This window comes from Lynx rufus, unplaced genomic scaffold (assembly GCF_022079265.1).
Source record: "Lynx rufus isolate CCGP_SWC_20201006 ecotype Redwood Valley unplaced genomic scaffold, mLynRuf1.p SCAF_3, whole genome shotgun sequence".
Lineage (NCBI taxonomy): Eukaryota > Metazoa > Chordata > Mammalia > Carnivora > Felidae > Lynx > Lynx rufus.
This window is the reverse complement of record NW_025814845.1, coordinates 174,422,122-174,437,003: the sequence shown is the minus strand read 5'-3', so window position 1 is coordinate 174,437,003 and position 14,882 is coordinate 174,422,122. Positions and strand designations below refer to the sequence as shown.

At 38.7% G+C, this 14,882-nt stretch overlaps 1 protein-coding gene across 3 annotated transcripts in view; it reads right to left on the bottom strand.

Annotated features, from left to right (window-relative positions):
* Positions 1 to 6,585: 6,585 nt before the first annotated feature.
* GTF2E2 (general transcription factor IIE subunit 2) overlaps positions 6,586 to 14,882 on the bottom strand; it is a 79,683-nt gene continuing 71,386 nt past the window's right edge. For 2 of the 3 annotated variants that reach the window (XM_047091203.1, XM_047091204.1), the window contains exons 7-8: positions 8,555 to 8,670; positions 6,791 to 7,298 (exon numbers count right to left, since the gene is read on the bottom strand). In XM_047091203.1, the coding sequence (XP_046947159.1) occupies positions 7,182 to 7,298; positions 8,555 to 8,670 (233 nt within the window). In that variant the 3' untranslated portion in view covers positions 6,791 to 7,181. Of the gene's footprint in view, positions 6,749 to 6,790; positions 7,299 to 8,554; positions 8,671 to 14,882 lie in introns of those variants that run through there. The other variant, XM_047091206.1, reaches the window with a different exon arrangement.

Genomic DNA, 14,882 nt, shown 5'->3' with positions numbered 1-14,882 from the left:
CAGGAAAAAGAACAATAATCTGTTATTAGTTACACAGTATTAAAAATACATAAACTTTAATATCAGTTACAAAGTGTGAGCAGGAGGAAAAGTAAAAGGTGAGGTTGAGAAATCCTATTGAAGTTATCAGGTTAAAATAAGGTGTTACAGGGGCGCCTGGGTGGCTCAGTCGGTTGAGCGTCCGACTTCAGCTCAGGTCATGATCTCACAGCTCGTGAGTTCGAGCCCCGCATCGGGCTGTGCTGACAGCTCTGAGCCTGCAGCCTGCTTCAGATTCTGTGCCTCCCCGTCTCTCTGCCCCAACCCACTCACATTCTGTCTCTCTCAAAGGTAAATAAACATTAAAAAAAAAATAAGGTGTTATAATTTTAAGATATTTTATATAAACTTTATGGCAACCACAGGGAAAAACCTATAGTAATTACACAAAGGAGCATGATAAACAAGTCAAAGCATATTGATACAAAAGACATCAAAAAAAAAAACAAAACACAAACAGGAGCACCTGAGTCAGTTAAGTGGCCAAGTCTTGACTTTGGCTCAGGTCATGATCTCCCAGTTTGTGAGATCAAGCCCCATCGTGCTGGTTGTGGCTATTAGTGCAGAGCGTGCTTGGGATTCTCTCTCTCCCTCTGTCCCCTTCCCATGTTCTCTCTCAAGATAAATAAAAATTTAACAAAATAAAAATTTTGTGTCTTTAAAAAAGACACAAAAATAAAATTTGACACAAGGAATAATGGATCTATAAAATTACAAAAATACTTAACAAAATAGCAACTATAAGTCTGCCTGTCAATAATTCCTTTAAGCCTAAGTGAATTCTGCAACTGATACACACAGAACACCTATTAAAAAACAAGATCCAATGAAGTGCTGTCTACGAGACATTGACTTTAGCCTTAAGGCACACACAGAATGGAGCTCCTCAGTCGCTCAGTCAGCTAAGCATCCAGGTCTTATCTCAGGGTTGTGAGTTCAAGCCCCACACTGGGCTCCAGGCTGAGCATGAAGCCTACTTTAAAAAAGAAGAAGAAAAAAAAAAAAAAAGAGATACACATATACTAAAAATGAAGGGATGGTGAAAGATATTTCAAGGAAATGATATGAAAAAAAAGAAAAAGCAAGAGTAGCTGCACATTTATCAGACAAAATAGGCTTATAAAATTGGTAAAGGAGTGTCTGGGTGGCTCAGTTGGTTAAGTGTCCAACTCTTGATTTTGGCTCAGGTCATGATCTCATGGTTTGTAAGTTCAAGCCCCGGGTCAGGCTCTGCACTGACAGTGTGGAGTCTGATTGAGATTCTCTCTCTCTCAAAATAAATAAATAAAATTTTCTTAAATGATAAAAAGATACAAAGATCATCGTATATTGATAAGAGGGTCAATTCTTCAAGAAGATCTGACAGTTATAAATACTTATGCACCAATATCAGAATATCTAAATATATAGAGCAAAAACTAACAGAGCTAAAAGTTAAAATAAACAGTGAAACATTAGTAGCTGGGGGCTTTAATACCCCACTCAACATGGATGGATCATCCAAAGAACCAGCAGGAAACAGCAGATCTGAACAATACTTACAGACCAAATTGGCCTAACAAACATATACAGAACATTCTCAGGCACGTATGAACATTTTCTAGGATAACCCATATGGTAAGCCAAAAATTAAGTCTCAGGACATTTCATTTAACAAGGTTAAAATCATGCCAAGTATGTTCTCTGACCACAATGGTATGAAACCAGAAATTAATAAAAGAAGGAAAACTGGAAAATTCACAAATATATAGAAATTAAACACTCTCCTGAACCACCAATGGATCAAAGAAGAAATTAAACAGGAAATTAAAAAGTATCTTGAGACAAAAATGCAAACACAATCTACCAAAACTTGAGATGCAGCAAAAGCAGTTCTTAAACGAAGTTCACAGCAATAAACACCTTTAGACAAAACGTAAGACTGCAAATAACTCCAAGCATTAAGGAACTAGAAGAAGAACTCAGCCAAAAGTGAACAGGAGGAAAGATATAATAAAGATTAGAGCAAAAAGAAATATGATACAGAACAGATAAACAATAGAAAAGAGGAGTCAAAGAGATGGTTCTTTGAAAAGATAAAATTGACATTTTGCTAGACTAACCAAGAAAAAGAGAGGATCCAAATCAACACAATTATAAATGAGAAAGGAAACATTACAACAAATACCACAGAAATACAGAGGATAAGAGGCTCTTATGAACTGTATACCAACAAACTAGACAACCTAGAAGAAATGGAAAATAAGTTTTTGTTTAAGTAAGCTCTATGCTCAACATGGGGCTTGAACTCACTACCTCAAGATCAAGAGTCACATGTTCCACTGAGCCAGCCAGGTACCCCAAAATGGAAAACTTAAAAAAAAAATTTTTTATTAAAATGTTTTTATTATTTATTTTTGAGAGAGAGCACAAGTGGGAGAGGGGCAGAAAGAGAAGGAGGCACAAAATCAGAAGCAGGCTCCAGGCTCAGAGCTGTCAGTACAGAGCCCAACGCAGGGCTTGAACTCGTGAACTGTGAGATCATGACCTGAGCCAAAGTCGGACGCTCAATAGACTGAGCCACCCAGGTGCCCCAGGAATACAACCTACCAACAGAATACAACCTACCAAGTCTAAATCTGGAATAAGCAGAAAATCTAAACAGACCAATTACTAGTAGGAAACTGAATAAGCAATCAAAAATCCCCCAACAAAGAAAACCCAGGACCCAGGATGGCTTCAAGTTGAATTTCACCAAACATTTAAAAGAATTAATGCCAATGCTTCTCAAACTTCCAAAAACTCAGAGAACATCCCAAAATCATTTTACAAGGCTAGCATTTCAATGGTACCAAAGCCAAAAAGAACACTACTAGAAATAACTGCAGGCCAATATCCCTGATGAACACAGATGCAAAAAAATCTCAATAAAATACTGGCAAACCAAATTTGACAACACATTAAATAGACCTTTCATAACGATCAAGTGGGATTTATCCTTAGGATGCCACAACACTTTAACGTATGCAAATCAATCAATGTGATATACCATATCAACAGAATGATATAAAAAATATCGATACAGAAAAAGCATTTAACAAAATTCAACATCCATTTATGATAAAAACTCAACAAATCAGATACAGAAGGAACATACCAACATGATAAAGGCCATATACGACAAGCCTACAGCTAACATCATATTTAATAGTGAAAGGTTAAAAGCTTTTCCTTGAAGACCAGGAACAAGACAAGGGTGCCCAATCTCACCACTCCTACTCAACATAGTACTGGCAGTGCTAGCCAGGGCAATCAGGCAAGAAAAATAAAAGGCATCAGAACTGGAAAGGAAATAAAACTGTCTCTATTTGCAGATGACATGATTTTAAATAGAGAAAATCCTAAAGACTCCACCAAAAAATTGCTGGATCTAATCAACAAATTCAGTAAAGTTGCAGGATACAAAATTAACATGCGAAAATCAGTAGCTTTCCTATACACTAACAGATTCGATGCAATCCTTATCAAGATTCCAATGGCATTTTCTACTAAGGCAGAAAAAACACTCCTAAAATTTATATGGAGCCACAAAAGACCCCAAATAGCTAGAACAATCCTGAGAAAAAACAACAAAGTCAGAAGCATCACACTTCCTGATTTCAAGCTACACTATAATGCTATAGTAATTAAAACAGTATCAAATAGTATCAACTAGTATTTGACAAGGGAGCCAAGAACAGTCAATAAAGAAGAGTCTCTTCAGAAAATGGTGCTGGAAAAATTGGACATTCATACATATAAGAATGAAACTAGACCTCAATATTATACCACTCCCAGAAATTAACTCAAAATGGATTAAAGACTTAAATATAAGAGTGGAAACCATAGGGGCGCCTGGGTGGCACAGTCGGTTAAGCGTCCGACTTCAGCCAGGTTACGATCTCACGGTCCCTGAGTTCGAGCCCCGCGTCAGGCTCTGGGCTGATGGCTCAGAGCCTGGAGCCTGTTTCCGATTCTGTGTCTCCCTCTCTCTCTGCCCCTCCCCCGTTCATGCTCTGTCTCTCTCTGTCCCAATAATAAATAAACGTTGAAAAAAAAAATTAAAAAAAAAAAGTGGAAATCATAAAACTCCTAGAAGAAAAGATAGGAAAAAAGCTCCTTGACATGGGTAGATGAAGATCTTCTGAATACTACACACAAGCAACAAAATTAGAAATAAACAAATGGGACTATGTGTGTGTATATATATATATATATATATATATATATATATATATATATAAAACCAAAAAGCTTTTACACAGCAAAGAAACAATCTACAAATTGAAAAAAAACCTACAAATTGGGAAAAAAATATTTGTAAACCATGTATCTGATAAGAGGTTAATATTCAAAAATACAAAAAAACTCATACAAGAAAAAGAAAATCCAACTAAAAAGTGGGCAACAGACCACATAGACTTTCTTTTAAAGAAAATATACAAATGACCAACAGGCACATGAACAGGTGTTCAACATCACTAATAATTAGGGGAATGGAAATTAAAACCACAGTGAGGCATTTTAATGCTATTAAAATGGCTACCATCAAAAAGACAAGAAATAACAAATGCTGACATGTAGAGAACAAGGAACCCTTGTGCACTACTGGTGAGACTATAAACTGATACAGCCACTAGAGAAAATATTGAGGTTCCTCAAAAAAAGTAAAAAATAGAATTACCATGTAATCTAGCAATCCCACTTCTGGGAGTACATCCAAAGTAAAACAAACAAACAAACAAACAAAAAACTATATGGAAGAGCTGTCTGCATCTCCATGGAAACAACCTAAGTTTCTATCAACAGAGAAGTGAATAAAAATTGTGGATGGAATGAAATAATATTAACAGAATACTATTCAGCCGTAATAAGGATGAAATCTGCCATTTGAAACATCGATGAACCTTGACAGCATTATGCTAAGTGAAGTATGACAGATAAACAAAGGCAAATTCTATGTGATCTCACTTATATGTGAAACCAAACGAATAAAATCTCAAAGGCAAAGAGATCAGTCTTGTGGTTATCACAGGCAGGAGTCAGGCAGAGGAAATTGGATGGAGGTGGTGAAAAGGTACAAACTTCCAGTTTGAAGATAAGTAAGTATTGGGATGTAATATACTACAGTTAACACTGCTGTATGGTATATATGAAAGGTATATGATATATATTAAGAGTAAATCTAAGAGTTCTCACCACAAGGAAAAATAATTCGTTTCTATTTTTTTGTATCTATATGAGATGGTGGATATTATCTCTTGTGGTTATTTCATAATATATGTAAGTCAAATCATTATACTGTACACCTTAAACTCATGCTTTATGTCAGTTACATCTCAGTAAGACTGGAAAATAAAACCGGCTGATGCATATAGACCACAAAAAAGTAGGTATACTTGGAGATAAGCTTGCACCAGAATTTTCACAAGAAAACTAGTTTTGTATCATAAGACATTTAATGTTTGAAAAGTTTCTCCTTACTGGCAAAACCACCCATGCACCGCCCCCCCGCCCCCAAAAAAAAGAACTGAAACAAAGGCATGTTGAGTTTCCCATGTTCTAAATTACCGTGGGGAGGGGCACCTGGGTGGTTCAGTTGGGTAAGCGTCCAACTCTTGATTTCAGCTCAGGTCATGATCTCAGTGTCAGGCTCTGCGTTGACAGTGCAAAGCCTGCTTGGGGTTCTCTCTCTCTCTCTCTCTCTCTCACCCACCTTCTCCTGCGTGCTCTTTCTCTCTCAAAAATAAAAAAATAAGCTTTTAAATAAACAAGTAAATTACCATGGGGAGCCTTAGTTTTACATCTTCTGGGGCCATGTTTTGGGGCTGGCACGTAAGAAAGACGTAAGCAGTAAGAGGACTATGTAAATGGATGAGAAATAAATAGAAAGGATAAAAACTAAAACAGAAAAAAACCCCTCATCATCTGCACAGAGTACTTGCCACTCTGGGTTTGCCATCACACCTTTTTTGAGAGCACTGAACCTGATTTTTATAATCTACTGCAATTTCAATTTATGATATGCGGACTGTATGGATCAACCCTAAGGACTCCCACACCATATAACAAGCAGAGGGAAGGAAACAGGTAGTCCGCCACTGAAGGCTGGAACAACCACGCAGACTTCCTATAAATTACCATAACTGTTACGAACCCACGGATTAGATAACGGCTCTCATGAGCTCGGCCAGTGACAGGGAGAGGAGATAGAGGGAGCCTCCCCCCGAAAAACATCACGGTCAGATCCGATGAGGAGGAGCGGGACAGGGTAAAGGTGATGTTTAGGTTGGCCAGAAGACTCGATCCACCTTCAATGGAGATGGCATCAGCCCATGACTTGCAAAATCCAAGAAGCTAAATACTGACTTATGCCGGCTCCGCAATGACAGTGCGGGGCCTGCTTGGGATTCTCTGTCCTTCTCCCTCTGCCCCTCCCCCACTCTTACACACGCATGCGTGTTCTCTCTCAAAATAAACTTTAAAAAAAGCAAATAATACTGACTTATGCTCATAAAACATTAAAAATCACATGCAGTGTATCTTTATTGTCACATTTGCTAACAAAGGGGACACGGTGTGTTCCAATTGTGAAATCCGTGTGTTCAGCACCACAGCACAGATGACAGCGTCCGACAAGGTCCCAAACAAGCATCCTGTGGGAGTGAAAGGCCGGAGCTGCCGTCTGCCACTGCCAAGAACAGAAAGAATACAAACTGAATGCACGAACATCTTCGAGTTCCTTCTACAGTGATTTTATTATAAATATGTCCTTTCGGAACAAACAAAATTGCATTCAAGACTATCTGCAAACTTGTTCTAAAGGAAGAAAGGAAGAAAAATGGAACCAGGAACCACTTAGAAAGAGAGAAGTAGCAAAGACACTTGCATGCCATGCTAAGCGCCTTTCCCCGGAAGTAACAGAAGGTTAACAGGGAATATCACATTAGCCCATTCAATTAAAATACGCTTGGAGTTTGGTAATTTGCTCTTGTTCTGTAAACTGAACTGCTCCTCTCCTCAGTCCTAAGAAATAGAATGGGAAGACAGTCTTCAGAGCCCAGCATCAACAAGAAAGACCTTGACATGGTACTGAACTCTTTGCTCACAAATAAAACTGTTGGCTATTTGCTAGGAGCAATGTCCGAGTAGTCCTTCAGCACTCCAGCCAGATGTTCATTGTGGGTCTTAAACCGTCGCTTTTTCTGTGAGGCAGGTTTTTTCCTTCTCTGAATAGGGGCCTACAAGAAAAGTAAAAACAGATACAGATATTCAGAGCGGCAGAATGGTGAGGATTTACTAACGACACTCAAACCAGCAGCAAAGAAACCTTTTTCCTGCTCAGTGACCCAGCCTCCCATACCAATCCCCAGCACAACGGAGCACGTGTTATGGTGCCGTGCACACCCCCATTGAGACTACCTTACCACAACTATTCTCCACACTAAGTGGATTAAAAAAGAGACAGTAAAGCTCTTTGTTTTTCATCTCTATCATTAGGTTTAAGTACATCCAATAAAAAAAGGATCTGAAATATGGCAAAATTGGGGAGTGGACGGGCACACAAAGAATTGTTAAATATTATTCTCCATTCTTTTCTGTACATTTGAAATTTAAAATCACACGATTAAAAAAAACCCACAAAGCAATGATAGGAAAAAATACCTCATAAAGTGCTGCAACCACACTAATTCACGGAGATCACTGGGCAGTAAATCCTGCCTTTTAAGGAGTCTTAAAAACTCACTGCATAAAACATACACACACACAATCACAAAGAAGGCGAGCTACAAAGACTGACGGTACACCTGGGAAAGAGGAGGAGCAGAGCAGCTACAGTCTAGGGTGTTGGTGAATTATTCCCCCGACTGGGTTTGTCCTTGGACTACAGACAACTGGTTAGCTGGTACAAGGCAATTAGATCACAAGTCATCTTTCAATTACAAATCCCTCCTCTGATCAAGCTTTGAGACTAAGAGATAGTATCTGGTTCCTAAGGAATCTGAAAGTCAGCAAGGACAATTCAATGTGATCAGGGCTAAGGCAGAGCCAGGTGCCAAGACCACAGGGCTCATGGAGCAAGGGGAGGGGAGCACAATTAAGGTCTTAAAGGCCAAGATGATGAAGCAAGCTCCTTTTAGAAACTGAGAGGGCAACACGTGGGCACTAGAAAACATTCAGTATGACTTGACTTACGAGCAGTCACTGCTAGCACAAGGGCTGGAGGCACAATGAGGAAAGCTCTCACATGGCTGGGTAGCAGCACCAGGGGGCAGATGTGGGGGCACCAGAGGGCAGAGAGCACCTGTGGCCCTCAATACACCAGACATAATCGGGCTTGCATCTAAGATCACTGATTAGGACACTGAGAAAAAACTGGAAGGGAGAACTGATTACCAGTTCTTCAGAGAGAACAGAAAGCAGGCTCACAGTTCAAAGAACAGAGGATTATGTTTTCGGGTTTTTGTTTTTTTTTTTTTCCCAGGAGACTACTTACCACTTTCTTTGGTCCAGATTCCTGCATGGAAGAAATACCCTGTCGCTTCAGATATTCTTCAATTTTCTCCTCATCCATTGAATCTACGGTGACACTCCTCCAAAGTTTCTGAAACTCTGCCAACAAGATAGTAGTTATTTTACAGCAGATATTTACAAGCTATAGCATCTGTGATAGAAAGCCAGGCCTAGATAGGATCTCCTCTGGTCTAAATTAGCACATCTCAGATTTCATTATAAAAACAAAGGAAGTGAGGGGGCCTGGGTGGCTCAGTCCGGTTAAGGACTTAATCTCAGGGTCCTGAGTTTGAGCCCCCAAGTCGGGCTCCACGCTGGGTGTGGAGCCTACTTAAAACAACAACAAAGGAAGTAAGACAAAAAACACTCAAGTGCTAGACAGTGAGTAGCAGACTGGGAACACAGACTGGCCAGAATAGTAGTGTTCTATTCTTAGTCTAGTAAATGAAGGGCCATGTCATTGAGAATTCCCTGCTTTCCTGAGGAAGAACAGTTGACACTTAGTCCAAAAATCAGTTCTCTCCAGTGAAATAATTCAAAATTCCTGATCATTCTCTGAGCTCCGTATACTCCATTTCCTTTCCCTCTCAGTAAAAACAAACAAGAAGGGAGATAGGGAACCAAAGTTTTATATGGGAATAAGGAGTTATAAAAGTTTATTAACAGAAGAAATTTTTGAAACTAAATACCTAGAGATGGGTGACTAAGAGGTCATAAAGACTTAACAGAGTTTGGGCAGTTATCTTATAGAATGGCCCTCAATTGGGGATTGTCTGATCTTTCTTCACGATTAAATTGAGGTAGTGCATTTTTGGCAAGAATATCACAGAAATGATGCTGTGCCCTTCTCAGTGCAAAGCGTCCATGATGTCAGTGTCTATTACTGAGGCTGAAACTGATCGCTGGTTAAGCTGGTATTGTCAGAGTTCTCCACCATGAAGCTATTATTTTTCCTTTTGTAATTAATAAGGACCTTATGGGGAAATCTACTGAGACTAAGTAAATACTCTGTTTCTCATCATAGTTTTTGCTAACTTTAGCATCCACGGACAGCTCCTGCCTACAATTATTACTTGTGGGTTTGCCTAATGGCAAATTATTTCCATCATTCCTTCCAGATGTGTAAATTAGGATTCTACTATAAGGAAGGACTGTTTTTCCTCCATTTGTCCAGTTGTTTATTTGATGTAGTATGGACTCATGGATACTTATTTCATGGATTACAATTGATTACTATCATTATTTTGTTGTTCAAACATGCTGGCTTTGGTCATTGAGATCCCCTTCAAATTGTTCCTGTATCTTTTTTACTTCACTTTTTATTCTTTGGTATTTTTGTTTGTTTTGTTGAGCACTTATTTTCAGGTACCAAAAGATGTTCCAAGCTCATCTTGTATTCCCCCAAACTTGAAATCAAAAAATTCATCAAGGAGTCCTGACTGCCTTTATTGGAAAATGCTGTTTAGAAACCAAAATCTGGAGGCGGGCCTAGGTGGCTCAGTTGGTTAGGTATCTGACTCTTGATTTTGGTTCAGGTCATGCTCTCACGGTCCATGGGATCAAGCCCCATATCACGCTCTGTACTCAAAGTGCAGAGCCTGCTTGGGATTCTCTGTCTCTTCCTCTCTCTCTGCCACTCCCCCACTCACGTGCACATATGCACTCTCTCTCAAAATAAACATTTTTTTTTAAATCCTTAATAAAAAAAAAAAAAAATCTGGGCACTATTTTCTTTCTCGGTCAGGATTTTCTTCTCTTTTTTCCCTCAATAATAGCAAATGATTAGGGGGTTCTGAATTTAAAGGCAGATGATGGGTTTCAGCAGAGGACCTCCAAGTATCATGAAAGTCAGGCATGCTCTAACTATAAAGGTAAATAAAACAGGAACAGATTTAGAAATCTTGTAACAAGGAAAAAAACAGGCTAGAATTTATAAACTCAGATTGGAGCTTCTGAACTGAAGAAATCCCTGTCCCATTCGAACTAAGAATGAAAACTGTGTAACAGAAAGTATGCCAGGGAAGGAAAGGAAATAAGCAAACTCGTTAAAGAGGTTTTACCAAATAATGCATTCACATTTGGGCTATACCCAGACCTTCCCTGTGAAATGCAAACTCAGCAGAACTGTACAGCACACAGCCTGGGAGCCAGACAGCCTGAATGTGAATCCAGTCATTCCATTTACTACGTAACACGGGGCAAGTCACTTAACCTCTCTGCCTCAGTTTCCTGATCTGCAAACAGGGATGATAATAATACCTGTCTCACAGAGTTGTGCATATTAAATGAGCTAATGTATGTATTGCCTCCAAAGAAAAAAGCACTATCTATACCTGTTACAGTTATCATCATCCAACATCTATCATCTCTTATTTCTAGGTGCTAACACCACTAAATGAAAGTGGTATAAAATACCTAAGAAAAGGACGGGATAACAGATATGGGATGATCTCATTTACATAAAATAGAAAAAACTAAAATTCTAAAAATTTATTTAAAGAGAGAAAGTACACACATATGAAATGAATCATAAAGGTCTGGAAAAACACACACCAATGTATATCCCCAGGCAGGAACAAATAGTTTGCTTGGTGGATTTCCACTTTTGTGCTATATACTATTGTTGAAAAAAAATTTTAATATGCTGAGGTACTTACATATTACTAGTAAATTTTCTTAAATACGTCACAACCTAAGAATAAGGAGGATTATGCTTACTATAATTAAAACACATTGCTTTTTCTTACATCCAGATTAGACCTCGGGCTCTAAGAGTACTTGAGTTAAGGTGTACCGTTGCCATTAAAAAATGGAGCAGAGGGGTACCTGAGTAACTCAGTTGGTTGAGTGTCCGACTTCGGCTCAGGTCATGATCTCGTGGTCTGTGAGTTCAAGCCCCACATCAGGCTCTGTGCTGACAGCCTAGAGACTGGATCCTGCTTCAGATTCTGTGTCTCCTCCTCTCTCTCTCTGCCCCTCCCCTGCTCACACTGTCTCCCTCTCTCTCTCAAAACTAAATACACATTAAAAAAAATAAAAATTAGGAAAAATTTTAAAAGGAACAGATTCTCATATAGCAATATACTACATCTTCCTGCATTTTCCTTGTATATTAAGGTGCTTCCTTTTTCCTCACAAGTATTATTATCCATTTTGCACCTCTAAATACAAGGACATTTCTCAATTCACCTCACCCTCTAAAGTACTAATCCTAAATTTTTTGACATTATTAAATGATTTCTCTTGTGTGTGACAGAAAAATGCTTCCCCTCAAAATGTCTACATCTCAAACCCCAGAACCTGTGAATGTATTACCTTATATAGCAAAAGGGACTTTGAAGATAGGATTAAAAATCTGGACATGGGGAGATTACCCGGTATTATCTTGGTGGGCCCAATGTAATCAAAGGATCCGTATCAGGGAAAGAGAGAAGTAGGAGAGTCAGTGGAGATGTGACAGTAGGAGACACCAGAAGGACTAAGGGCCATGAGCCAAGAAATCCAGGCTCCTCTACAAGTTGGAAAAGGGGATGAAACAAATTCTCCCTGAGAATCTCCAGAAGGAAGACAGCCTTTGCTGACCCAGTTTAGACATCAAACTTCCAGAACAGAAAGTAAATGAATAACTTTGTGTTGTTTTAAGCCACCAAATTCATGGTAATTTGTCACAGCAGCAATAGAAAACTAATATACATGGCTTTAGATTCTTCTTCTTTAAAAAGTATGATTTAAAGGGCGCATGGGTGGCTCAGTCAAAGAGTCCAACTCTTGATCTCGGCTCTGGTCATGATTTCAGGGTTCGTGAGATGGAGCCCCGAATTGGATGCTGCACTGACAGCGCACAGCCTGCTTGGGATCCTCTTTCTTTCTCTCTGCCCTTCCTCCTGCTCTCACACGTGTGCATGCGTGCACGCTATCTCTCTCAAAATAAGCATTTTTTAAAGTATAATTTAAGCAGATGAGGTTATACAAACAATTAATATTTCCTTCTCAGCACTCCAACAAATACTTGTTGAGAACTGTCACTAACATGGTGTTACATGCTGGACATCTGTAAAGAATACACACAGTTTGTGTGGCAGTGCGACCGGGCAGAAAAGGCAGACTGTGGTTGGGAAGGATGAAAAAAACTTGGCAGTATTTCATGTTCTTAGTGATCCTACACAAATACAACCCTGAACAACGGCACTTTTTACTCAGGGTAAAGTGACACCAGCGCAAACAGCAAAGAAAAGAAGCCTTGAGGTAACTCTGAAAACTGCTTTGCAATGGGAGAAACACCACCCTCAAAGGGAAACATACTTTTGAGTAACTACTTTTTAATCTTTCTTTTATTAAGGTATAATTTATATAGAACCAAATTTACACGTTTTGGTGTACAGTTCCTGAAGTTTTAGCAAACATACAAGTCATGTGAACACCATCACAGAAACAATATAGAACAATTAATTCCATGAGTGCAAAAAACATCCCTGTGCTCCAAAGTCAACCCCTCTACCCACCCTAAGCTCCTGGCAACCACGATTATCTGTTCCTATAGTTTTATTTCCCAAGAATATCATAAACGTGTCATATAACTACAATAAGACAATATGTAGCCTTTTGAATTCTGACTTCCTTCCCTAAGCATGACACTGAGATTTATCCACACTACTGGGCATGTCAATACCTTTGTTCCTTTTTGTTGCTGAGCTGTATTCCACTGCAAGCATGTACCACACTTGGAGGCAATTAAGGGACAGTTGAAGGCCATCTGAGTTATTTCCAGGTTTGGGCACTTAAGAATAGAGTTGATATTTATAAATGCATATGGATTTTGAGTGAATGTGGGTAAAAATCTAAGAGTAGGATGGCTGAGTCCCACCATAATATATATTACAATGTAGTAAGAAACATTTAACTTTCCAAAGAATATCTTTGGAACCACACTACACATTATGCAAAAATTAATTCAAATCATCCAAGACCTAAATGTAAGAGTTAAAACTGTAACCCTTAGAAATAAAAACAGGAGCATACATCTTTGTGATTAGGCAGTGTATTCTTAGGACGCCAAAAGCACAAGCAACAAAAGACAAACAGATAAACTATACTTCATCCAAATTAAAAACTTTTATATCTCAAAGGACACTATCAAGGAAGTGAAAAGACAACCCACAGAATGGAAGAAAATATTCAGAAAGCATGTATCTTATGAGACTTGTATCCAGAATAAAGAGCTCTATAAAGAAAAAAATTTTTAAAAACCACCTAACCTTTAAAATGGACAAAGAATTTGAATAAACATTTCTCAAAAGGAAATAGATAAATGACCACTAAGCACATGAAAAGATGCTCAACACCATTAGTCACTAGGGAAACGTAAATCAAAACCACAATAAGATACCACTCATTTCACACCAGAAAGATAGCTAAAATCAAAGTGTTGGCATGGATGTGGGGAAGCTGGAACCCCCAAACATTGGTGGTGTGAATATAAAGTGATGTGGCCAACTGTGCAAAAGCAGCCTGGCAATTCTTCAAAAAGTTAAAGAATTACCACATCCCACTCCTAGGTATAGATTTAAGAGAAATGAAAACAAGTCCACACAAAAACTTGGACACAAATGTTCATAGTAGCATTATTCACAAAAGCCAAAAAGTAGAAACAATTCAACTGTCCATCAGGAGAGGAAAGGATAAATGAATGTGGTATATCCATACAAAGTAATTTTTTTTTTTTTTAGTTTACTTTTAAAGAGACAGAGCGCAAGTGGGGGGGGGGGGGGGAGAGAATCCCAAGCAGCCTCTGCACTGCCAGCTGTGAAGACAGACATGGGGCTCAAACCCATGAAACACAAGATCATGACTTGAGCCAAAACCAAGAGTTGGATGCTCGACCGGCTGAGCTATCCAGGTGCCCCAAAGTAATATTCTTTTTTAGCATAAGTATTTAATGCTTTATATTTCCCTTTAACCACTGCGGTAGCTGCAGCCCAGAATTTTGATATTCTTTCATTTATTTCAACATTTTTTTCCCCTTTCCTTGTGATTTCCTCCTTGAACCATGAATTATTTCAACGTGTTATTTAATGTCCAAATAGTTTGGAGAATTTCCAAATATATCCCTAATTTCCAGTATAATTCCATAATGGTCCAAGCACCTCCTCTGTATGCTTTCAGTTCTTTTAAGTTCATTAAGGTTTTGTGGCTCAGAATACCATCTGTTTTGGTGACTATCTCAAGTGCACTGGAAAGTGTATGTATTCTACTGTTTATTGGATAGTCTGTTCATAAATGTCAATTAGGTCAAGTTGGTTGATAGTGTTAAG